Source organism: Papio anubis, chromosome 7, assembly GCF_008728515.1.
Source record: "Papio anubis isolate 15944 chromosome 7, Panubis1.0, whole genome shotgun sequence".
In the NCBI taxonomy this organism is placed as follows: domain Eukaryota; kingdom Metazoa; phylum Chordata; class Mammalia; order Primates; family Cercopithecidae; genus Papio; species Papio anubis.
The window spans coordinates 89,848,795-89,873,555 of NC_044982.1; the positions used below are offsets into that span (position 1 = coordinate 89,848,795).

Genomic DNA, 24,761 nt, shown 5'->3' on the forward strand with positions numbered 1-24,761 from the left:
GTCTGTCTTACTGTCACGATCCTGAACTTGGGAGGCAGTCCTCAGGGCTTCCAGCTTTGCTCCAGGCTGTTTGCAGACAGTGCTACCCTTTGGGGTGTCCAAACCCCAGCAGGGTAAACTGCTCTTTAAGAATGGCAGCTGGTGGTTAGAACATAGCCAGGAGCACCATCCACCCCGAGAGTGCCCCCGGCATCTACCCACACCCCAGCTGGCTCAGCGGGGACAAGGCCTTCTCTCCCCCTTATGGCAGCCAAGGCCAGAGGCCTCCTTTGGATAGATCCCAAGATACAGGAAAGAGACCAGGCCAGGATATTTTCTACAAGACTCCTCTTTTCAGGTCAACGGATCCTACTGATCCAACTGAGAAGTCCCAGAAGATGAACCCCCAAGAAACAGTGCAGGAACCATCTCATTTATGATGAAGATTCAACAAGAAATATGGAATATTACAGACTGAGTTTAGGTCTATCAGCTAGTGGGCAAGTGGCCAACATTATGCAACGTTACAAAAGAAACACAAGCACACTAATAAGTACTGATAAATTCACTACCTAGGAACTTATCTGTACATTTATTCAACAGAACTATCTAGAAGCTCAAAGTCCAATAAAAAAATTCCCAACTAGTAATTTTTATTCTAAAGCTTTTGGCATAATATGTAATTTCCAGAATAAATTTAGTTTACAAATATTAAGTCTCTATTTCCTTCAAGAAGTCTGAAAAATGAATGAATGAATGAATGAATGAATGAATGAATGAAGCAAGTTAACAGCAACAGCCATTAGCCCCTCCATGTGCTCTCCCTCGGCTCCAAATCACAACTGGGAAAATTTGAGCAAGGCCCTGGCTTACTTAGACTGTTGGTCTTCCTCGGAGCTCCTGGGCCTGTCCCTTCCTTCTCCCCTCTCTTTAGGTTACATGATGGATGTCCAAACTTAGGTATCAACGGGTTAAAAATGTAGGTAACTAAGTAAATCTTGAAATCTGGGGAGTTAATTCTTGTTTTAGAGATGTCATATGTTAACTGATGCCAGGCAGGCTGACCAATGCCTACCCTTCCATGAACACCTTTGCTTTTTTCAAACTTCCTCTCAAAATTAGAAAGAAAATTTGCTGCATGTTATCTAAGACCAGATCCCTTCCAGTTATAGATGATTAGAATCCAAATATTATTCTCAACCCAGTGACGTGTCAAATCCATGAGGTGCCTAAAAGAAACAAGGAAGACTACAACCATGCTGCCTAAGGTGTGAACTCAACATTCTATACGTAATTTAATCGACCCTTGCTTAGCCAGAGCTCTTTAAGATTCTATAGGGCTTTAAAAGGTTAAAAAACAAGTTATCCCTCAGTTTCTTAGGATCTTTCTAATGAACATTAATTATCTTATGTCAGTTCTGCAGCCATAGGAAGGATGGGCCCTGTCCTGAGGCTCTTGGCCTGAATAAGATAGTCTTCAAGGCACCAAGACACATTTTCCTGAGCTGCCCACACCAACCTAGGGTGGTGGAAACAATGTAACCACTCCCATATCTCTCTCCTGTTAGGGCAGCAGGTTCCAGAGTACTGCCTGCCTGCCCTCCAAGGCCATACCTCCCTCTACAGGTGTAACAACCATAACCCCTTGGTCTGGAAATGGAAGGAGTGTCTCTTCTAGGGGTGTGAAACACAAGTCCATGTGCATTCCTCCTCGTCCTCACACTGCCCAGTGCCATCAGCCCCTTCCGCTCCTGCATCCTGTCAAGAGAGGACCAAGTTTATCAAGCACCTTCCCAAACATTCTCCTTCACATAACTGAAACTATGTCACACTAAACTAAAATCTATTTGGTACTTAAATGAGAGATGAACTCCTGTTATCTAAACACCATATCTAACCCGTTCTTCCAGATGATGGTGCTTTACTATCTAGCCACAGAATAGACAGTTCAGATGCTTAAAGCTAAGTTAAATCATTAGCTTTTATTTACCTGATGGCATGTTTTCAATGTGCTCAGTCCAGACCACTATCTCTGGATTACTTTCTCCTTCCAATAAGGCCCTGTAAAAATAATTTTAAAACATAATTCATTAGGAAATGAAAGAGTAAGAAGTGCCTCTAATAAAATGTATTATGTGGTATGTGCCAATGACCATAGTGTCACATGTTTTAGGACTTCTACCTGAAGAGGCGGCTTGGGCAGGGCTGCACCATAGGGCTTGCAAGCCCACCCACCAGCCTCAGCAGACCTGGGCCAGGCCGCCTGCTCTGCTCACCGCCCACATCCCTGGCGCCCAGCATGGCGCTCAATCCCTACTAGCCCAATGAACAAAATGATCAGGCTAGGGCTTCAACAATACTGGCGAGCCAAGCCCTTCTAGAAAGCTTTCTCAGTCCAGGGTGAAGAGGAGCAGGAGCATGGGGGCACTGGAGAAATGTGGGCCCCAGGCATGGCCTGTCACCCCAGGCTAGAGGGCCCCAGAGCAGCTATACCCCCCACTGGGGTCTTCCTGGAGTCACAGCTTGGGGGGCAGCTTGCAGAGGGCTGACCAGGAGCACAGCAGGGACTGACACTTGTAAGGCAGCCAAACTGCATCTGCGGTTTCAAACTGCCTTCCAGGGGGTCATCCTGGAGATGACAAAAAGCAGCAGAAGGCAGGCAGATGGAAAAGGCAGTGCTAAAGCGCCCCGTCACCAGCACCCTCCCAATGCCAGTCCCAGGGGCCTCACTTCATCCAAACTGGCATCCTGTTATCTCCTTTAATAAAATGGTGAGAAGTGCCCAATGAGGTGATTTTTTTTGACTACGTCTGCTCCAAAGTTCTAACATGATAGAGGTTTCATCAGGTTGTTCATGTCTACGGCTTCAGATCCCAGAGCTGAGGAGAGAGTGGTCCCAGCAGCCCCAGCCTGCTGGTGAGGGGCTTAGCCCGGGATGCCTGTCAGCCAGTCACTCACGAAGACCCCCTGGGCTGCTGGCGGCTCTGGGTGTAACAGTTTCTCAGTTGCTAGAGCAACATGTGAAGTCACTAACTCCGGTTCCAAGAAATGCCCGGCATACGGCAAACGGCATCCAGGACCAGAGCCCACTGAGAAAAGCCCATCTTATGGCTGAGAGCTGGGCAGAAAAATGGAGCAGGACGCCACCCCCAAGCGGGGACTTGGCAGCTTGGACAAACTGCACCGAGTTGTATATCCCTCTAGTTAAACATGGTGAGCCCCATGAACATGAGAACCCTGTGGGCAGCTGGAATAAAGCAAGGAAGGCATGAGGCGCTCTCCCGAAGGTGCACACGGCGGGCCCTCCCCGGAGCGGTGACTGCAGAGTGCTGGTGTGTGGATGGGGGATGGGCAGGAGCCTGAGGCCGGAGCCCCAGCCCTTGGCTCAGGGCAGAAGCCAGGAAACAGGACACCAACCCATGAATCCCACACCCCCATGACCAAGCATTTTAGGTTCCAGGAACGCAAACAGCTTTCACTGCTGAGAAAGTTCTGAGGTCTATATAATCAGAGGAACATTCAGGATAAAGCTAAGCTCCAAGGGTCTGCACCCCAGGATGACAGCAGCAGAAGGGGTGGCGTCCTACAGCAGAGGAGCTAGAGTAGGGTGTGGGGAGAAAGACTAGGTTCCAGTTCAGATCCTCCCGGCCTGGCTTAGCTGCCAACCTTGGGTACCACGGGGCCTCTCCCTTGAGCTGGCCAAGTTAGAACGGAAGGTATGTTGCTGTCCAGGGAAAAATATGTCTTCCCCACCCCTCCAAGGGGAATGGTTCTGCTCCTCTTCCAGGAGAATTCCAAAGCATCACCAAACCTTCCTAGAGTTCAAGACTCTGAGGTACAAGAGACAGGCATCAGCCCAGCGTGGGGCTTCCGGCCTGGTTCAGGAGACAAGATACTGCCCCACGGCCTCCCCTTTCTAGGCCTGTACAATCCCTGGCCGACACTGAGCACCATGCATTGTGGTCACTCTCATGTCTGTACTTACAGTCGGAGCCACCCCCAACCCAGGGCCTGTGGCCGCATCCTCGCTCTATAGGTGAGAAGACCGGGGCACAGAGATAGCGTCTTGGTCAAGGGCACACAGCTCACCAATAAAGAGAAAAATGCAAACCCAGGCAGCCTGAGCTCTCAGCCCCCTCCCCTGTGATATCACTAAGCCTCCCAGTGAGGCTAGAGACCATGGTATTGCATACAAATTTCAGAGAGCATAAATCCTGCAGATAGACCCTCCGGGCCATACTAATGAAATCATCTTTGTGATTTCATCCAATATGGCCCTGCAGAGCTCTCCTATGAGAGTAAGAAGCTCCTGCTAGAGAAGGAGCTGTCCGTCATCTGTGTCCTCTCAATGGCTGGATCCTAGCAGGCAGGGACACATGTCACCTTTACTCTCTGTGAGCACCCGGCTGGGCATTGGCCACTGAGTTCATGCTTAGGGTGGCAGACCCAGCCCAGTGGCAGCCACCAGCCTTCCGCACAGCCCCAGGACTACACGGCGAAGTCACCAACAAGACTCTGAGGAGAAGCCAGAAACTACGATTTCCTCTAAAGCTCTGCGAGGGACATTTTTAAGGAAAAGGTTTGTACCACTTTAAGAAATGGGTAGACTGTTCTCTGAGGCTGCAATCAAACCTGGTTATTTTGAGAGCGGTTGGAGGAAATCTGCCCCCAAGCCTCAGGGACTGTGAGAAATGCTAATCCCCTGAGTCATGGGCTATTGTGGGCATTTCACATAGCACCACAGGTTGGTGGCCCTTTAGGCAGGAAAATAAGCCAAAGTGCAAGAAAACCCACGTCCCTGGCCTCATTAAGGAGCCCAAGACAAATCCACAGCGCAGAAGCCGGCTGTAATGTGGTCTCTGGCCAGGCGCCAGGCCCTAATGAGCCACCCGGTGTCCTGAGCAGGCCCCAAGGCAAGGCTCTCCGTCTGGGATAGATTATCCTAATGGAATTTCTGAACAATCTGCCGTGATTCAGCACTGCAGGCACAAGGCCACCGCTCTGTGCAGCCCCATAAATGAGGCACTGTCAGGATGTTCCCAGAAGCCAGGCCTGTGCGGGAGCCTGCTAGGGCCAGGGCCTGGGCCTGTGGGTGGTTCACACGGTGCTTCCTAGCAAACAGCAGGTGGAGAAGTACATAGAAGAAACGGAGGCCTCAGAGCTGGAGGAGCTGCAGAACCGCCTCCCTTGGCTCCTCACTGTGCCAAAGGGAGCCAAGCTCCACACAGAGTGGAGGCACCGCCTGGGTCACCCCAGATGCGGACCCGTGGCTGGTCAGTCACCGGGAAGACCAGGGAGCAGAAGGGAGGGAGCAGCGGGGAGTTCCATTCCCATGACCAGCAATGCCACCTGAATGGGAAAGGTGACACGACCACCGGCTTCATAGGACGGATAACAGGAGGTAAGGTGACAGTGCTGGGCCATTTCCGGGCATCCCTTCTGGGGTCAGTATTCAATCACATCCCAGAGCCATCTCTAGGTCAATACTAGAGACTGAAAAAAAAAAAATCAGATAATCAACAGAGACAAACGTTACTTATTAAACAGAGAGGAAACGCAGGACACAGCTCTGGAGTCAGGATGTCTGGATTCAAATCTGGGGCCTGCCGCTTCCTAGTTCTGTGACCTGGCAGGCCGCTCAAACCCACTGTGACTCAGTTTCCCCATTTCTGAAATGGAGAGAACTCACAGGTTTGCAGTAGGAACTAATCCAGAAGCAGGAAGTTCTCAGAACCATGGCTGTCACAGAATAAGAGCTCACCAAACATCAGCGATCACGTCATCACCACCTCCTCTACATCCTTCAAAGAAAACTGATTTCCAGCTAACTAAAATGAGTCCACAAGGGAAGAGATTGTGGATCACCTGTATTTTATGGTTAACTGAATGTTAACTCATTTATTTGGCCAGCAACCAAAGGTACTGGTCGATCCTTTCAATTATATATTTGATTTATTTATTTATTTACAGGATCTTACTCTGTCACCCAGGCTGGAGTGCAGTGGTGCCATCTCAGCTCACTGCAACCTCTGCCTCCCAGGCATAGGTGATCCTCCCACCTCAGCCTCCCAAGGGGCTGGGACTACAGGCACGTGCCACCACACCCAGCTGGTTGTTTTTGTACTATTTGTAGAGATGGGGTTTCCCCATGTTGCCCAGGCTGGTCTCCAACTCCTGGGCTCAAGTGATCCACCCACCTCAGCCTCCCAAAGTGCTAGGATTACAGGCACGAGCCACCATGCCCAACCCTATTCTTAAAACTACAAGATTTTATTCACTTCAAGTATTTTATCTAGCAATCAGATAAGTCTCAGTGTTCACACATTTTTATAAGTCTTCCCAAAAAAGGTGGGATCTAACTTAAAAAAAAAACAAAATAAACTTCTGCAAAACCTTGAGGAAACCCCTAAGAAACGTTTTCCTTTGAATAGACATATGAAAAGGTACAGGTGGCCTAAAAATAATGGAGCAATCAGAAATGTCACTAGAATGATGAGATGTAAACATCAGGAGTCCTCTGTGTTGCTACATTAGCAGTCTACATCGAGACCAGAGACCACATCATATTTTTCTCCATTAAAACATGCTGTTTCTGCCAACTGGGATTAGAAAGAAGAAACAGGAAGCTTCCCATGCCCTTCCTGGCACACACAACATATTTTTTGATGTTGTTTCTAACCTAACCTTTTAAAAGGACTTTTGCCTTAAAGATCCCAGGCAGTAAATAAATCTCTGCATTACATTTTCCTATCTGCCGACGGAAGGCTTCCTTTGGGATTTTTCTACTGAAAAATCATTTTGACCCAGCTTTCCATTTTTTCTTTCAGGTGAAATTTAGAACAATTATCATATCTTTCATCTCCCAAAAGATAGAACACAAAAGCCTCTTTTTGGATTCGTACAGAGACCGCATTGTCTGTCTTCCAGACCAGAAACCTAGGATTGGCCTCATGTCATGCACACTGTTTCTGCATCCTTCTGTTCTGTGGTTTCTGCACTGTCCACTCCTGGGTATTCTTGCATTTGTTGTTTCAATATTGAGTATCTTTTTTGAAAGATTATGTTTTCTAACAGCTTCTTGCTGATGACTGGGCTCTATGCTGACTGTGTGTATGGGGAGGCTGTTTCTTTTCTATCTGTGCTTCTGCACGTCGTCAGTCTGTAGAATCTGGACCAGATCTTCACACCGGCAGTGAGAGGGTTTGGGACGCTGCAGGTTCTGGACATTGCTAGGGTTTTCACCATCTTATCATCAATTACCATCCGACTATTCACAAGACTCTGTGCTAGCCTGCAGAGAGTCACAGCAACACGTCTCTCATATTTCCTTACCTCTCAGTCCCTCAGGCTCCTGCCTCCTGCCACAGCCACCTCCATCAGGTCTACACACCTGGGTGCTGGCGACTGCAGGCAACTTCGGAAGCCTCCCTGCAGCCACCCAGACACCCCATGGCCCCCAGCGCTGCAGGCCTCCTGCACTCTGCCTGCTGCTGCCTCCCCAGCCCCGCCTACTCCCGCCACAGTGCTGGCCCTGGGACTGCCCCCGCAGGCCCCAGAAAGCCCCACAGAGGCTTCCCAGCATGCAAGGCCCCTGCACTCTGCCTCATTCCCAGACCTCTCCACACTCCCCTTGCACGTTCCTCTCTCAACTTATTCTCTTATTCAAATTTGCCCACCTGGAGCTCCTTCCTGATTCCTTTCTCCCAGTCCAATTCCCATCTCCCCACTTCCCCACCACCCAAAGGCCCAAACCCCACACCTCTTCGCAAATCTCTTCTCATCACCTCGGTCTGAAGTGCTCCATCCAGCGGTGACCCATGGACAGCTTTCCCTGTTAGGTGGCAGCGAACCATCGACACTACCTCCTAGGAACATGCCTTCTATTATTGGAACATGCTTGACTTTTTACCTCAACATTCTGTGTCCCTCCTGCTACGCTACCCCCTACTGTTCATCTCCCTCTCTCCTCTATGTCTGCTCAAATGTCCCCTTCTTTCAAGACTTTCATCCATCTCAAATCCCTCTAGAAGCCTCCCCGGATTCTCACAACTCCCTCGCCAGCTCCAGAAGCCTCGTGCTGGAGGGTCTCTGGCGGTCCTTTGGGTTCCCTGCCCTGCAGCAGGCTCCCCAGATCCATGCTGCCTCATCTACAGCCCATGTTCCTTGACATGAAGCCCACACTGGCAGTATCTTTGCAGGCCCCCACCCAGCATCATATCCTGCATACCAAGTGTCTCGGAGCAGGCTGAGGGCAGGTGTGGCTCTTATCCAACCATCACACGCGGCCCTCCATGACAGGCCCCCAAACCCCAGCTGCCCAGAGACTGGCACTGTCACAAATACCACACTAGCTCAGTCCTCAGGGCCTCCCCCTGGCCATTCCCTCTGCCTGGAAAACCCTTTCCAAAAAGTCATTTCCAGCTTCTCTTTCTCTTCCTATAAGAATCAAGCATTGCCTCTTCCAGGAAGCCCTCCCTGCCTGCCCTGTCAGCCTCCCCCAAATGCACCCAAAACATCATCATCCTACCACTGAGGACAGGGACTAGGTCTGTACCACCATCTGCCCAGCATCCCAGTACATCCAGCTCCTTTCTAATTCCACATTCAGCAGGGCATGGAGGGAACAGCCCTGGTTTAAGGCCTGAAGTTAGAATCTCAGGCTCTCCGATTATGAGTTGTATAACCTTGTAAGTAACTTCCTTCAACCTGGGTTTCATCACATGGAAAATGAGCTTCTTCGGTGAAGCTATAAAAACTGGAGATACTGTCTATAAAGCACTTAGCACATGGTAGGTACTAAACAGAAGGCAGCTGTCACTCCCTGTTACCCATTCATGGTCAGAGGTAACAGCACCTACTTTGGAATGCATCAAAAAGTAAGATGGATGATGATACGGGTGGACAGTCGTGAGATAAAGCAAATGCAGTCAAATGTTCATTGGATAACTCAAATGGAACATTCATTATTCTTTCAACTTTTCTTATCTTTGGAAATTCTCGTAACAAAATGTTGGGGAAACTAGATAAACTATTTGTTTTGACATGATTCTGCAAAACAAGACTTAAAGGAATGAGTTGTGTTGCTCATCTGGGGTGTTCAGAGCTTCAAATTCTGTCCAATCCAAGTCATTACCTTCTCTAAAGTGTGGTCTCTCCAGGTGGCTCCACAGGATTCTGTGACCTCGGACAGGCCCCATGCAGCTCTAAGGGGACTGCCACACGCAACTGCAAACAGCCCAGACTGGCGTGTGGGTCCTGGTGTAAGCCCCGCCTCCTACCATGACTGCTTCCCCTCTCCTCCATCAATCCATCCTTCATCTTGTCCTCCAGGCCGCTGTGAGAAGACCTAACACTTACCTGCCCCTGGGCCACTCTGCCAACAGCAGTGTGCGCACAAATCACCTGGGATTTTGTTACAAGGCCAACTTTGGTCCAGCATGTCTGGGTAGGCCCAAGATTCTGCATTCCCAACAAAGTTGCAATGCCTCACAATGTGCATGCTGCCGCCCTGTGAGCAGTGAGGCCCTGGACCAGGGATTCCCTATCCTGGTGGTACCTGACAATCATCCGGGAGGTTTAAAACCACTGTGCTGGTTCCACCTGTCACTAATCTAATCAGAATCTTGAGGGCCTGGAGATTCCCAGGTGCAGTCCCTCCCTGTCTCTAAGCATCTTTCCCTTACTATTCTGCTGCTAGTGCCATAAAATGCACACTCCAGGCAAGACCCTGTGATCATACAGCAAATGGATCAGTACCTCCAGCCCCACACAACTGCAGATAGTCTTGACAGGAGACAAGAGCCAGTACAGCCTGGTGCCAGCTTGCAGGCAGGGTGTGTCTCCTCTCTTCTCAGTATCCATGGCCCCAAGCCCAGCCCCACAGCTCCCGCTCACTGCCACCCGCAATGCAGGAGGAAAGGGTGGGATGGTGCTGCACGTCTTAGGATGCTCAGAGGTCTCGATCTCATCTTCACCTGTCAGGCAAGGTGCCAGCAGCTTCACTTGCCATGTACTGGCCAAAGGCAAACCCCCAGTCTTAAGACTCTCCGAGGTTTGCTTTGTTTTAATTTTATTATCCTATGTTTATTTTATTAAGTTATATATTTATTTGTAAATTGCAAGTCTCTTTGGAAATTACAAGTATACAATTATATTATTACTTTAATGTTGCTCCTTCCCTGTGACAGTCACCTAGAAGGGCCAAAGATCTGGGTTGGGAGGTGTTCAGTACATTTTGTTTTTGTTTTTGTTTTCTTTGAGACGGAGTCTCACTCTGTCACCCAGGCTGGAGTGCTGTGGCGCGATCTCAGCTCACTGCAAGCTCCACCTCCCGGGTTCACGCCATTCTCCTGCCGCAGCCTCCCAAGTAGCTGGGACTACAGGTGTGCGCCACCACACCCGGTTAATTTTTAGTAAGGACGGGGTTTCACCGTGTTAGCCAGGGTGGTCTCAATCTCCTGACCTCATGATCCAACCACCTCGGCCTCCCAAAGCGCGGGGATTACAGGCGTGAGTCACCGTGCTCGGCCAGTGTTCAGTACATTTGAGAGTCCTTGGGACAATGGACAAATCTCAGCAAAATGTGCTTTAAGCATTAAAGAGCCACAGACCCTTCCCTTGCATGTGAATGAGAACCAATAAGCCACAGGATGATGATGGTCAACTCAGCAATTCTGGGGCAACGGCCACCACAGGTGGGACAAGGTTTACAGAGATCAAATGGGCACTTTAGTTAAAGAGTAAGTGTCAGCAGAGCGCAAGTCCACTAACACAAACAGGAACGTCACATCTGTCTTCCTAATAGGAGCAGTGCAGACTACTGAAAAAGACTCACATCGAGGATGACGAGGGTTTGTCTTCCACACATGCACTGGTGATTTTCAAAAATGCTAAGTTTTTGGCTTATACAAAAGAATGGGTTCTAGTCAACCATCTGTGTGTCTTTTTCATCGATGGGCATCTCCGAGACTAAACCAGAGCACAGAGGTGGGAGGCCTGCAGCAATGCTACCCAGCAGGGTTGGGAGTCTGCAGCAGGGTTGGGAGTCTGCAGCAGGGTTGGGAGTCTGCAGCAGGGTTGGGAGTCTGCAGCAGGGTTGGGAGTCTGCAGCAGGGTTGGGAGTCTGCAGCAGGGCTGGGAGTCTGCAGCAGGGCCGGGAGTCTGCAGCAGGGCAGGGCCAGTCAGGCAGGCTCCTGGCAGGGGTCCTCATTTTCCCCATGCAAACGTGGACAGCAGAAAGAGGTACAGTGAAATCCATCACTTGCTCCCCGGAAAGCACGAGTAGCTCCTAAATTCCTAGAAGATGGCCACATCAATCCATAATTGGGTTAGGGAAATGCCAGCCATAGACAGACAAAATAAACTCTGTCCTGGCTGACAGACTGCTGACAGCGAGCAGAAACGGCTCGCAATCGATGCCCTGGAAAAGCTGGGCCCATGGGCTTGTGAATAACCTGCCAAAAAGGCAGGCCCCAGACTCTCAGACAGGACGCCCATGTTTATACACTGGCTTTTCAGGACGGAGAACAGGGGCAGGACGAAGTAGGGAAGGAAAGAGCTCAACATCCCAGAGACACAAGACACAAAATAAGTTTCCTGATTCTAACTCAGAGAACTATTACAGAAAGAAAATAGAAAAATCCAACTGCCCTGCAGGGAAAAGATGCATCTGGCATGGGGCATTTCCTAACACAGACACAGAAGTCAGTTTTCCAGGCCTGCCTGGCATCTGCCCTAGAACAGTGCCTGATTTGAGGTAACTCCCACCACCCCAGTCTCAGTCCATGTGACTCACAAGAGGCTGGGACCCCACCCCAAAGCTCTAGAGCCCTTCATCCCTCTGGCCAGTGACGGGCACTGAGGCAGGAACATGACCCAACAGAGATGGAGAGGCTGACAGGAGAGGCCCCCGCCTTTGACCACAGGCACAAGGCTGGGTGGCCCTAAGCCTAGAGCTGCTCAGGCCCCATCCAGCCACGTGGTGGGAAGAGTCCAGAAGAGAGAGACCATCCTGCCATGTGGACCAGCTGCACCTGAAACTAAGGATGTGATATGGTTTGGATGTGTGTCTTCTCCTATTCTCATGCTGAAATGTGACCTCTGTGTTGAAGGTGGGGCCTAGTGGAAGGTATTTGGGTTTGGTTAGGGGGGTGGATCGCTGAAGAATGGCTTGGTGCCGTCCTTGTGATAATGAGTGAGTTCTCACTCTATGAGTCCACATGAGATCTGGTTGTTTGAAAGAACCCAGCACTGGCCAGGCACAGTGGCTCATGCCTGTAACCCCAGCACTTTAAGAGAGGCTGAGGCGGGAGGATCACAAGGTCAGGAGTTCGAGACCAGCCTGGCCAATATTCTCCAGGCCGAGGCAGGAGAATCAGGAGAATCACTTGAACGTGGGAGGCAGAGGTTGCAGTGAGGTGAGATTGTGCCAGTGCACTCCAGCCTGGGTGACAGAGTGAGACTCCATCTCAAAAAGGAAAAAAAAAAAAAAAAGAACCTGGCACCTCCCCACCCTCTCTTGCTCACTTTCTTGTCATGTGACATGCCTGCTCCCCTTTCACCTTCCACCATGACTGCATGCTGCCTGAGGCTTCACCAGGAGCAGATGCCAGCACCATGATTCCTGTACAGCCTGCAGAACTGTGAGTCAAAATAAACCTCTTTTCTTTACGAACGATCCAGTCTCAGTTATTCCTTCACACACAGAGTGGACCAGCACAAGACTTGCAGGTATGTGAGTAATAAATTCTTTTTCCGACTTGTGGCAGTCTGAGGAGAGTTTCTGTCACTCACAAATGAAAAATTCCTGATTAATGCTTTCTTCCCCCAAATAAAGCCTGAGTGTTTTCAAGTTTTCCATATTAAAGTTTAGATTATCTAACTCAACATGTGTTTCAATGCCCTACCGATTTAATTGTGCAAGTGTTCACCCCACAAGATTTCCAAGGAGAATGCCAAGAATGGGCTTTGGGAAGTCCAGGCTGGCAGCATTTTTTCCCCTTTCTCTAAGCCCCGGCCACCAGCCCCTCAGCTTCGGTAAGGTTCTCAAATGGGGATCCAGAAAGGCCCTCATGGCCTTGGCCCCAGGACCGACCCTCAATTCATTCCTCAATTAAGCCATGGCTCCTGCACAGACTGCCATGCCCCTGGGAAGGCCTCACCCCTTAGCAGCCTCCTGGGGCCCAGGCCAGGGGCTGCCCGATAGAGCTGCTCCCTCTTCACTCATGGGAGTGAGGCTGGGATGAACCCTGGCTGATGTAAGTCTTCCAGAAAATAAAGACAGTGAGGCCGGCCCAGGCTGCAATGTAAACTACAAGCACTTATCAGCCAGATACCCTTTTAATAGACATCAAAGCAATTCAGGCCACCCTGATATTCTTAGAGCAAAAAATCACGATCAGGGCTGGGCGCAGTGGCTCACATCTGTAATCTCAGCTTTTTGTGGGGGTGAGGTGGGTGGATCACCTGAGGTCAGGAGTTCGAGAACAGCCTGACCAACAAGGTGAAACCCCATCTCTATGAAAAATACAAAAACTAGCCAGGCATGGTGGCAGGCGCCTGTAGTCCCAGCTACTCAGAAGACTGAGACAGAATTGCTTGAACCCAGGAGGCGGAGGTTGCAGTGAGCTGAGATCGCGCCACTGCATGCCAGCCTGGGATATGGAGCAAGACTCTGTCTCCAAAAAAAAAAAAAAAAAAAAAAATCATGATCAGAAGATTACAGAGGCAGCCTACAAGATGTGCTGAACCAGGCCAGGGGATGGTCCCTGCTCTAGCCCTCCCCAGGGGAGTTGGTCCCCTTCTTAACCTCTCCAGGTTTAACTCCCCCACCTGTTAAGGAGACACCACTAGAACATGGCTTTGATGACCAGGGCTTTGACTCTTTTGCCAAAGGGGTTTCCACAGCTTGCTCACACCCTCCATTGACACATGTTCCACAATCCTGGGAATGGAGCAGGCAGTGTGCCATTTTTACGTGGCTTGGTGGGCATGGCACAGGTTTGGCACCAGACCCGCTGGCTCTGCCCCTCACCAGCCTGCAGCTCCAACCTCCAGGCCTCTCTCTCTCACCTCTAAGAGGGGAGAGTGGCGCCCACCTCAGAGGTTGACTCGGAGCATAGAATAGCAGCAAAGAACTTAGCACCACGTCTGGCAGGCAGTAAGGACGCCATAAAGCTGGCTATTGTTATCGTTCCTGCAAGTTGGACATCCGGGTCTCTAAAATTCCTTCCATTGTAAGCTTCACAGATCCTGCTCCTCATAGCAGTCCTGAGCATGAGAGCTGCCAGGAAATAAGGGGCACCACCTCAATCAAAGACCCACTGGCACCCAGGGGAAGGGAGGGGTGATGCCAAGGAGGGGAGGAGCACTGTTCTGCCGGCCTGCAGGCCACACCCAGGGGGACGGGACTGGACTGCATCTCTGCCCCGCCCAGCACCCAGCCTTTGTGACCTTTTCATCAGAGTTGGTTACCTTGAATTCAAGTCAACATCTTGATAAATAAAGCCATTTGCCCTACATCACCATGCACCATGCTAATCTCTTGGAAGAGATTCAGTTCATGGCCAAATCCCGACACGGTGGCATCAGAGCCCTGAGATTCAAAGCAACAATCAAAAGGCTTTGATAGACACAGACTTCCTGGGTCCAAATCCTGTGACATGGTTTGGCTCTGGGTCCCCACCCAAACCTCATCTTGAATTGTAACCCCCACATATCGAGGGAGGGACCTGGTGGGAGGTGACTGGACCATGGGGGCGATTTTCCCCATGCTGTTCTCATGATAGTGACTGAGTTCTCACGACACCTGATGCTTTAAAAGTGGCAGTTTCCCCTGAGCTCTCTCTCTCTCTCTCCTGCCACCTTGGGAAGAGGTTCTTGCTTCTCCTTCACTTTCTGCCATGACTGTAAGTTTCCTGAGGCCTCCCCAGCCCTGAGGAACTGTGAGTCAATTAAACCTCTTTCCTTTATAAATTACCCAGGCTCAGGTAGTATCTTTACAGTAGTGTGAAAACACACTAACACATCCTGGCCCTCCACTTTCCAGCTCTGTAACTTCTCTGAGCAAAGTCTGTTCATCTGTAAACACAGTCTCTAGCTCCTAGGATCCAACACGTCGACATGTGTCAAGCTCTTCAGCAGTCCCCAGAACATACGAACACTAGGTAAGGCGGCAAGGCTCAGCTACTCCCATACAGGGGATACCTGCTCAGTGACCTAAGCTAGCCCCTACTCTTCCTCTTCCTTTTGGCCTTGGACTCCGTGCTTGGCCACGCCAAGGGCTGCTCTCTGCTTGTCACAAAGCCACAGGGACTCCACAGAGGCTATGGTCCCTAGACCAGTCTCCTTCATGTACAAGTTACACCCCCATGGCTTCATCAAGACCAACTCAGCACAGCATCCTTACCGGTAGGTTGCCACCTCCAGGCTGAGGCCGGTCTTCACCTGCAGGAGGTCCTGATAGTCCCGCAGCCAGTCAGCCATGGCCAAGGTGAGGGTCGCCTTCTCATCCTCCAGGCAGTCAATCACTCTCTAAAGAGAATAGACAGACTTTTAGATTGGAGAACTGGAGCTTTACTGGGTCGAACTGAAGGTACCAACAATTCAGGACATAAAAACAGACCAGGATTATTAGAAGAGCTGAAAAACATCCAGCGTTATTAAACATGCAGTCATTTGCAGGATGGTTTCCAATGTTTTCTCTCTTCCATATGGAAGTTTGTTATTGCACATGGAACATTTTGACAGGACACTGGCTTCTGTGTTCAGACTCTCTATTAATAATGAATGCTTAGGAGTTTATTCAAATCATCTCTACCGTTCAGACATCAGGCAGCTTAGGAAAGCCTCAAACCAGTCACTAAGACGCTATGGAAAATAAGCCAACACTAGAAATCAGGGGTTTTACAATATTTGAAGCATCAGTCACTCAGATTTGAACTGGAATGTACCCCCCAAAGTCACAATTTCTCCAATAATAAGCAGGTAAACTGATACAGTTTTGTTTCACTTAGAAAAGCTACTTTAAGATCATCTGGGGAGAAATGCATTCTGGGCATAAATGACAAAATACAGACTCAGATATAAAACTTCTTTTTGGGCCGGGCACGGTGGCTCAAGCCTGTAATCCCAACACTTTGGGAGGCCGAGGTGGGCGGATCACTTGAGGTCAGGAGTTCCAGACCAGCCTGGCCAAACTGGCAAAACCCTGTCTCTACTAAAAATACAAAAATTGGCTGGACATGGTGGTGCAGACCTGAAATCCCAGCTACTTGGGAGGCTGAGGAACAGGAATCACTTGAACTCAGGAGGCAGAGGTTGCAGTGAGTCAAGATCATGCCACTGCACTCCAACCTGAGTGACAGAGCAAGACTCCAACTCAAAAAATAAAATAAAAATAAATAAAACTTTTTTTTGAACTGTACTTGCACAGTGCAGTTAGTAAGGGCATCCTGGGTGCTCCTTGCAGCTCCCCTCACCCCCGGCCGGGTCCCTCACCTGCCTCTCTACCTGGCAGGGAGATACTGCAGCCTTCTGAAGTCCAGTCCTAGACTAGCACCCACCACATACAAGTCACACAACACATAGCTGTTCAATTAAATTTAAAATGAAGTGATCCAGATCATATTACCCTCCTTAAAATGTCCTGTTTGAAGTCCACAGTATCTTCTAATTAATACACACATGGGCTTCAGCTGCACCGATTTCTAGTTTTGTTTTCTTCCTAGTTGTTAGTTACTCTGGGGAACAATTAACCAAGCAAGTATTTCAACACTGAAATAAGTCCATATACTTTTAACTTCTGGTTTGTAATGGGAAGTCGCGTTACTTCTGAACATAATTAACTAAACTAAGCTAGACCTATAAACATTTATCTTTGTAGAATTCAAAAATGGTAAGACTACTGGGAGAGGGAATATTATGTTCATTGCTGCTGGAATCCCTTCACCAAAGGCACCCGGCAAGATGCTGAGGGTCCACAACACATATGTCTGTGAAACCAACAAACGAACTACTAAGATTGCACATGGAATTTATCTTTTTGTTTTTGTTTGTTTGTTTTTTGAGACAGAGTCTTGCTCTGTCACCCAGGCTGGAGTGCAGCGGCGCAATCTCAGCTCACTGCAGCCTCCACCTCCCAGGTTCAAGCGATTCTCCTGCCTCAGCCTCCCAAGTAGCTGGGATTACAGGTGCACACCACCACACCCAACTAATTTTTGTATTTTTAGTAGAGACAGGGTTTCACCATGTTGGCCAGGATAGTCTCAACTCCTGACCTCAGGTGATCCTCCCGCCTTAGCCTCCCAAAGTGCTGGGATTATAGGCATGAGCCACCGCACTCAGCCGGAATTTATCATTTTTCAAAATGCATGATCGGCCAATAAATATTTCCACTTCTCATAACAGTTGTATTTCTATGCCAGCGATTGTTGTTAGGTTCCCTTTGAATATAAAGGCTACTAAAATAGTTTAAAACCCCTTAGCTTTTAAAGCAAAGAAGTAAACTTAAAAATCACTGGCTTATGTCCCAGGGTGGAAAAACATTCACAGATTCCACAGCTGGCATTATAAACAGATAGAGAAGCTCACCAAAGCAGAGCAACTGCCAGTCTTGATGTGACAGCACTGCCACAATTCAGCCACAATATTCACACATTCTATAGTTAAATCTCAGTGTCAAAATCCTACATTCCCCTGTTTCAGAGGGAATACAAATTTAGGTACAAGGTTATCGTATAAGATGGGCTGTATGTATGCATGCATGCATGTATGTATGTATGTGTGTTCTTCCTACTACAGGAAATTTGACATAACTATTACAAATTAAAAATTTATAGTAATTTATTCCTTACAAAGAAGTTCAAATGTTGTTACACTACTTAGAAAAAAAATACGATGAAAGCTCTCCAACCACAAACCTCCTGAACAGGTCAAGAAGGCCCAGTCACGTCAAAGGGGTGCGCAGGAAGATTCTCCTCCCAGAGGACACGGAATAGTTCTGCACCCCACAAAATATAAAGAGGAAAACCAAACTGTGTTGAAGTTGGAATAAGTATAGTTTCAACCACATTTCCATGTGAGTCAGCTCCTCCTCAATTGTCAAAGGAAATTTAGTTGACATTTGGAAGCAGGAATATAAGACTTAACTGGCTCCCAACAGTCTCCGCAGAAATCACAACAAATCCTGCTGTTGAATAAAACTTCAGACTTAGGCTCTGCTTTGCCAGTCTGCAAGCTGTGGGTCGGAACAGAGGCACTGGAGCCCCAGACACAGGACGCTAAATCTAACCCAAGCAGAGGCTGTTTCACCTAATGCTGCAAAAGCCTGGGAGAGAAGTCACCTTTTTGCTATTTAGAGAACTGTTGGGCAGCATCACAACTGATGATGAAATCTTGCTCCACACCAGGAAAGGCACGCTGCTGTTAGTATCAAAAGAATTAATTTTCTCTTAGCCAAACTTGAGCTACCGCTCATTGAGCAAGTCTGTGGGATAGTTCACAAATACCACAGTCATCTGCAACCTTGAAAGGTAGAGCTCCAGGGGATTTAAATACTGTGATAACTTCAGTTAGACATAAAATTTAAATGTATTCATAACAATAAGCATGAATTGGATGCCAACAAAGTATTTATAGCTCTAGCCCAGACAGCACCCTGAACTCAAGTTCTATATTTTACAATCCCAGGTTGGTATGTAAGAAGCATCTCAAACTGAACACATGTACACTGAACTTGAATCTCCCATCCAGGCCCATCTTCCTAACCAATGCCCTGCAGTAAAGGGTACCCCCTTCTTCCAGTTGGTCAGGCCACAAGGCCTTAAGCCCACTGTGATTTCTCCCTCTCCCATCACATTCAATCTGGCGGCAAACGCTGTTGGCTTCAACTTGAAGGCAGGTCCCCCTCTGAGACCCCTGGTCCAAGCCTCCAGCACTTCCTACCTGGATTACTGCAACAGTCTCTTAAGGCATCCCTGCGCCCACTCAGTCTATTTTAAAAACAGCAGCAACAGTGATTCCATTAAGATACAGCCAGGCCCCAACTCTCCTCTGCTCAGAACCTCCAGTGGCTTCCCATGGCACTCAGAGTAAAAGCCCAAGTCCTGCAGTGGCCATTCTACCCCCTGCTCGCTGTGCCCTAGCCACATCAGCAGTCTGGCTGAGGCATCCCCAAAAAGCCATGCGCTGTTTCCACCTGAAGTCCTCTCAGGTCAAGGGACTTTCCTTGCTTTATGTGGCATTTTTCACTGCTGAATCCGCAGCCATGAAGAACTGAGCTTGGCACACTAAATGTTCAACGGCTGTTGGTCGAACGAATGAACCAATTGTGTACACCCTGGGAGCTACTTCCAGTACCTCTTGTTTCACAAATGGGGAAACTGAATTGCAGACAGGTTAAGGAACATAACCTACCCAGAGAGCAGCAGAGTCAGAATTCAGGGCCAGGTAGGATAGCTGCAGAGCACTGACCCTTTGCTAATCCCATCCTAATCCCACCCCACCTTCCCATCTACAGAAAGTTTTCATTCAATCATGTTTTGGGGGCTTGGAAGCCTTTTCCAAACAGTCAGCCTGAGTAGCTAAGGGCTCACTTTCATAAGCAAAAATCTCAGTGTTTGCAGAGTAATGCTGGTCTTCACCCTATCATAAATGTCTTCAAGTGTTTTCTGAAGCCCCCTCCCGCAGCCTGGGTGTGTTACTCAGGCTTTAAGTGATCTAGATCACATTTGGGAACTTGGATGTCAGTTCAGCAAATTTTCCTCAGGCAAATCTGAGGCCAGGCCTGGGGCAGGCCAACTATCACCTCATATAGTGAAGGCGCATGGGCCAACTGGGAAGGACCAGTTTCTCCTCAAGTAGAATCTTAGCAAGCATCTTCCCCCTTGAGCCACAGAAGCTAGCAAGAGGCAAGGAGAGCTGGGCACAACGTGGAGGCACCCTCTACTGCCTCCAGCTCCTGCCTCCAGGGGAGGGGCATTAAAGCACATGGAACCCAGAAAGAAAGAAATGAAAGAAAACAGTTTTAATACCCAAACTATTCTGACATCAGCCAGTTGGAGGGGTCTAAAAGCATTTTAGGACTGGAAATCAGTAGAGTACCTCAGACTAGCTCTTAGGAAAAGCAATGATTATTATGCTGTGAATGCAAGAATACTGGTTAAAGGTTTCTCTCTGATCGAACAGACAGAAGAAACGGTGGCTCAGTGGTGAGCTGCTCAGGCACTGGAGCCTGAGTTGAATCCTGGCTTAACTACTTACTAATCAGGTGACCTATGTGCCTCAGTTTCCTCCTCTGTAAAGTGGAGCTAATATTAGTACCCACTTCCTAACACTGTGCGGGCACTGAGACTGAACATTTGTGAAGGGCATCTGTGGTACCTGGCACACAGGAAGCACTTGCTACAGGCTCTTAGTAATAAGATATTTATTACTGTATAATTAAACCCATTTTTAGGATTTTTTCAGTCTCCCCATAGTAAGCTTCTACAGAACTTGAAAAAAATCACAGGCTTGGGGTTAAATCATCCATACTCACTCTTTCACATACTTCCTAGCATCTCTGTGATTGGTGCTGAATCTTCTGGAATGCAATTTGAAATGGGGTTGACTTAAGTTAACTGAGGGAAAATTCAGTATATGGACAAGGTAGTGACTGGTAACATTTAGTACAATAAAACCTCTGCAAATTGGAACTGAAAAAAAAAAAAAAAAACAGCCAGGCACAGGGGCTCACACCTGTAATCTCAGCACTGTGGGAGGCCAAGGCAAGTGGATCACTTGAGGTCAGGAGTTTGAGACCAGCCTGGCCAACATGGTGAAACCCTGTCTCTACCAAAAATACAAAAATTAGCCGGGCATGGTGGTGGGCTCCTGTAATCCCAGCTACTTGGGAGGCTGAGGCACAAGAATCACTTGAACCCGGGAAGCAGATGTTGCAGTGAGCCGAGATCAGCCACTGCACTCCAGCCTGGGCAACAGAGCGAGATTCTGTCTCAAAAAACAAAAAACAAACCAAAACAAACAAACAAACAAACCCAGGTCCTTATTGACATTTTCCTCGCTCTTTGCTTTTAGGAAAAAGCAGCAAATTCTAACAAGAGGGAGCTATCGCTGAATGGGAAACTGAGAGTGAGGTCCCAGCCCCACTAGGGCAGGTATGACCTCAGGAAAAGCACTTCCCTGGTGGACCCTGGAGTCCCTGTGTCAAAGGAGGGCTGGACAGGATTCTAACTGCACTTCCAAGTCCCCATCTCTCCTCCAGTGAGGGGAACTCTGATTTCATATGTCTCAGATTAGGGGTTCCACTGAAGATTTCATTGGGGGGAAAAGGGCTTTGCCGCTAAGAAAGAACACTGGAACCAGAGTTTGAAGGTCTGAAATGTGCCAAGTGAGCTGTGGCTGTGAACGCATAGTGAGAATTTGGTCCACATAGCATGGCTCAAAGCAGCATTTTCTAAACCTGCCTGCACAGCACAGGCCCTTGAGTTGGTAGTGAGGGTTCCCTACAAAGGGGTTCCCTGGGCAGTAGGTTTGACAGACACTCCTTTTTGGAGAGTCACAATAACCACTGGTTAAATCTCCATGAATGCCACATTAAGGCACTTTTTAACTTTCACTCAACAAGGGGTATAGGACCTGTGCAACTCAGACCTCAGGCCACTGTCATTGCGAAGGGACACAAGAGCTCACAAGTGGAAATCGGTACACACTGGGTCAGTCCCTGTCCCTGCTCTAGCTATGGCAAAGCCCCAAGAGAACACTTTCAAAAATTGAGGCGGAAGCCAAACAAAACCCACAACTCAAAAGATTAAATCCCAATTTAGTACCATATTGCATTCTATGATTTCGCATCTAGCCTGTAGCTCTTTGAATACTTAAAAGTCTAGCGCAGTGCTGGGGACCCAGGCAGAATCAACAGGTATTTCCTTATCATCTGTGGACACCTGTCACATCACCCCAGTCATTCCATATGACAACCCCCATGTTCCTCTCACCTCTAATTTTAAAAAGTCAGTCTCAAATCTTTAACTCACAGCTGCAAACTGTACTCTTGAAATATTTGTGAAATTGTACAGATGTTATTTCCAACTGTCCTCCTGAGAACTGACAGTGTGATTTGGGAATATTTCCAATTCTGGCTGAGGCTGGGCAGGGCGGGGGCCAAACGCTAGGACTGGACTGGGCATAGTTTACATCAGCCACAGGTGTCACCCCGCCGGTGTCAGAGGGTTTGCTTCTCTGAAATAGTAACTGTTTATATCACTCTGCACTTGTAATAACATCCTGCCAAAGGGCCCCACTTTCCCACAACTTTTACACTACGCAGAGATCTGACGTCAGCGTGTGCTGTGAGCAAAACATCTTCGATCAAGCTCTCTTCTGCATTACGGTTGCTGCCCCTCCCAAGATCAAACAAGGCAGCCGCCCAGGGAGCCACAACTGCGGCTTCCAACTGGGAAATCATATTGGCAAAATAAAAACCGTTTTGGAAATTAACTTTGAGTTTTCCCCTGAGGACCATAAGCCGTCACTTCTGGAAGTGAGAGAGGTTTCTTGGTTGACTCTTAGATTTGGATCTACTGGGTCTACGAAGCATGGGAAAAGGAAGGAAAACCTAGAGCTAACAGGGTCGCCTATCAGGATGCGCCCAGTCACGCGCGTCAAAAGTTAGAGCAGCTGCCACCTAACTCCATGACGGGGACGGGACTATCCGCTGGCAACTGCCGCCCGGCGCTCGCCCGCTGAGTCGATGGACCAGCGGACCGAGTCCGGGTCCCCAGGCCATTCGGGCATCCTCTGGGCGGGCCCTACAGATCCGCGACGCCGCGTCCCTGGTGAAGGGGCCGCTGCCCCACCCCGTCAAGGGCAGGGTGCCGGGGCGGCGGCAGGGGGTATGGGGTCAGCGCGCAGTCCCCGTGCACAGACCTGCCGCTCCTGGGCCTGCAACCCGTACTCCTCGCGCATCCGCAGCAGCTCTTCCTCCAGCCGCGCGCGCAGCTGCTCCAACCCGAGCACCTCGCGCTGCAGCCCCTCGGCCTCCTGCGCGCACAGCCGCGTCTCCTCCTCCGCCTGGAGTCTGCTCTCCTCGCCGCGCCGCAGCGCCTCCTCCAGCTCGCGCACCTCGTCCTCGTACAGCTGCACGGTCTCTCGCCACGACTCTGCCACCAGCAGTGCGTAGCTGTCGTGCACGTCCCGCAGGCGCGGCGGGGGCGCAGCGGGGCCGGTGGCCCGGGCGCGGAAGTGCATGGTCAGGTTGGCGGCGCGGGCGCGCAGCTCCCGCACGTCGCGTTCGTGGGCCGCGTCCAGGCCGCGGCGCTCGGCCTGCAGCCGGCCCAGCAGCGCCTCGAGGGCGGCGCGCGTGCCCAGCGCCTCCTGCAGCTCGCGCTGCTGCGCACCCAGCTCGGCGTCCAGGCGGCCGCGGGCGGCGCGCTCCTCCGCATCCAGGCGCTGCAGCTCCCGCAACTCGCGCCGCAGAGCGTCCCGCTCTCCCTCCGCCAGCGCAGTGGCCCAGCTCAGTTCGTCCAACTGCTGCCGCAAGCTGCGCGCCTCCTCGGCGCAGCGGGCCTGCCCCTCGGCCCACAGGCCCTCTCGCCCGCGCCGGCCGCGCAGCTCCTCCTCCAGGAGCAGGTTTTCGCGCTCCAGCTCCCGCACCCGGCACACGTAGTCATAGAGCCGGGCGTTGAGCTCCTGCAGCTCGGCCTTCTCGGGTCCCGTCTGCAGCCGCCAGGACAGCATCTTGCCGGGCGTGCGGGGCTTTCGCGGCTGGCCGGCTCCCTCCTGCCCTGGTCTTGTCCTGGTCTTGTCCCCTCCGCCACAACGCTCCGGCCTCGCCGCTGCCCCGGAGGCCCGCAGACTGGGACGCGAGCTGGAGATCCCGGGCACTTAGCGGACGGGGCGGGCGAACTGGGCGAGGGCCGCGGCCTCCAGCCAATCAGAGCGCGGCTCAGCGCTGCCTCTGCAGCCGGACAGCGCCCCCTGCAGCACCTTGGCGGCCGACGGTGGTCCGGGCGGGGAGTCGGGTAACAGCGGGCGGGGTGGCGGGCTAGCCAGGCCGGGCTCAGCGAAGGGACGCGGGAGAAGGCGCCCTGCTGCTGTCTCGTCACGCGTGCCCGCAGCATACGAGTGTCCTGGCGTTCGTGGATGGAAATAGAAGCCTATTGAGTTGCTGTGGTGCTGGCCATTTACGAGAGACTTCTTACCCGAGGCCCTGGAGATTGGGGGGTTTTCTATTTTAAAAAAAAATTATATGGATCGGGCGCGGTGGCTCACGCCTGTAATCCCAGCACTTTGGGAAGCCACGGTGGGAGGATCGCTTGAGCCCGGGAGTTCGAGACCAGCCTGAGCAACATAGAGAGACCCTGTCTCTACCAAAAAAAATAATAATAATAACCTGGCGTGGTCACACGCGCTACTTGGGAGACTGAAGTGGGAGGATCACTTGAACCCAGGAGTTCAAAGCTGCAGTGAGCCTGATCGTGCCACTGCACTCCAGCCTGGGCAACAGAGTGAGATGCCATCTCATATATATATATATGGCGCATACATGCGCATTAATTTTTTTTTTTTTTTTTTTTTTTTTTTTTGAGACAGAGCTTCGCTCTTGTTGCCCAGGCTGGAGTGCAATGGAGCGATCTCGGCTCACCGCATCCTCCGCCTCCCGGGTTCAAATGATTATCCTGCCTCAGCCTCCCGAGTTACCGGGATTACAGGCCGGTACCACCACGCCCGGCTAATTTTTTTTTTCTCCATGTTGGCCAGGCTGGTCTCAAACTCCCGATCTA

The 24,761-nt window shown here is 50.1% G+C and overlaps 1 protein-coding gene across 2 annotated transcripts in view; it reads right to left on the reverse strand.

Annotated features, from left to right (window-relative positions):
- The window catches only part of SYNM (synemin), a 30,817-nt gene extending 6,948 nt beyond the window's left edge, over positions 1-23,869 (reverse strand). The window contains exons 1-3 of one of the 2 annotated variants that reach the window (XM_003901425.3): positions 22,906-23,869; positions 15,386-15,510; positions 1,970-2,040 (exon numbers count right to left, since the gene is read on the reverse strand). In XM_003901425.3, the coding sequence (XP_003901474.1) occupies positions 1,970-2,040; positions 15,386-15,510; positions 22,906-23,715 (1,006 nt within the window). In that variant the 5' untranslated portion in view covers positions 23,716-23,869. The remainder of the gene's footprint in view (positions 1-1,969; positions 2,041-15,385; positions 15,511-22,905) is intronic. The other variant, XM_009210969.4, reaches the window with a different exon arrangement.
- Positions 23,870-24,761: the final 892 nt, after the last annotated feature.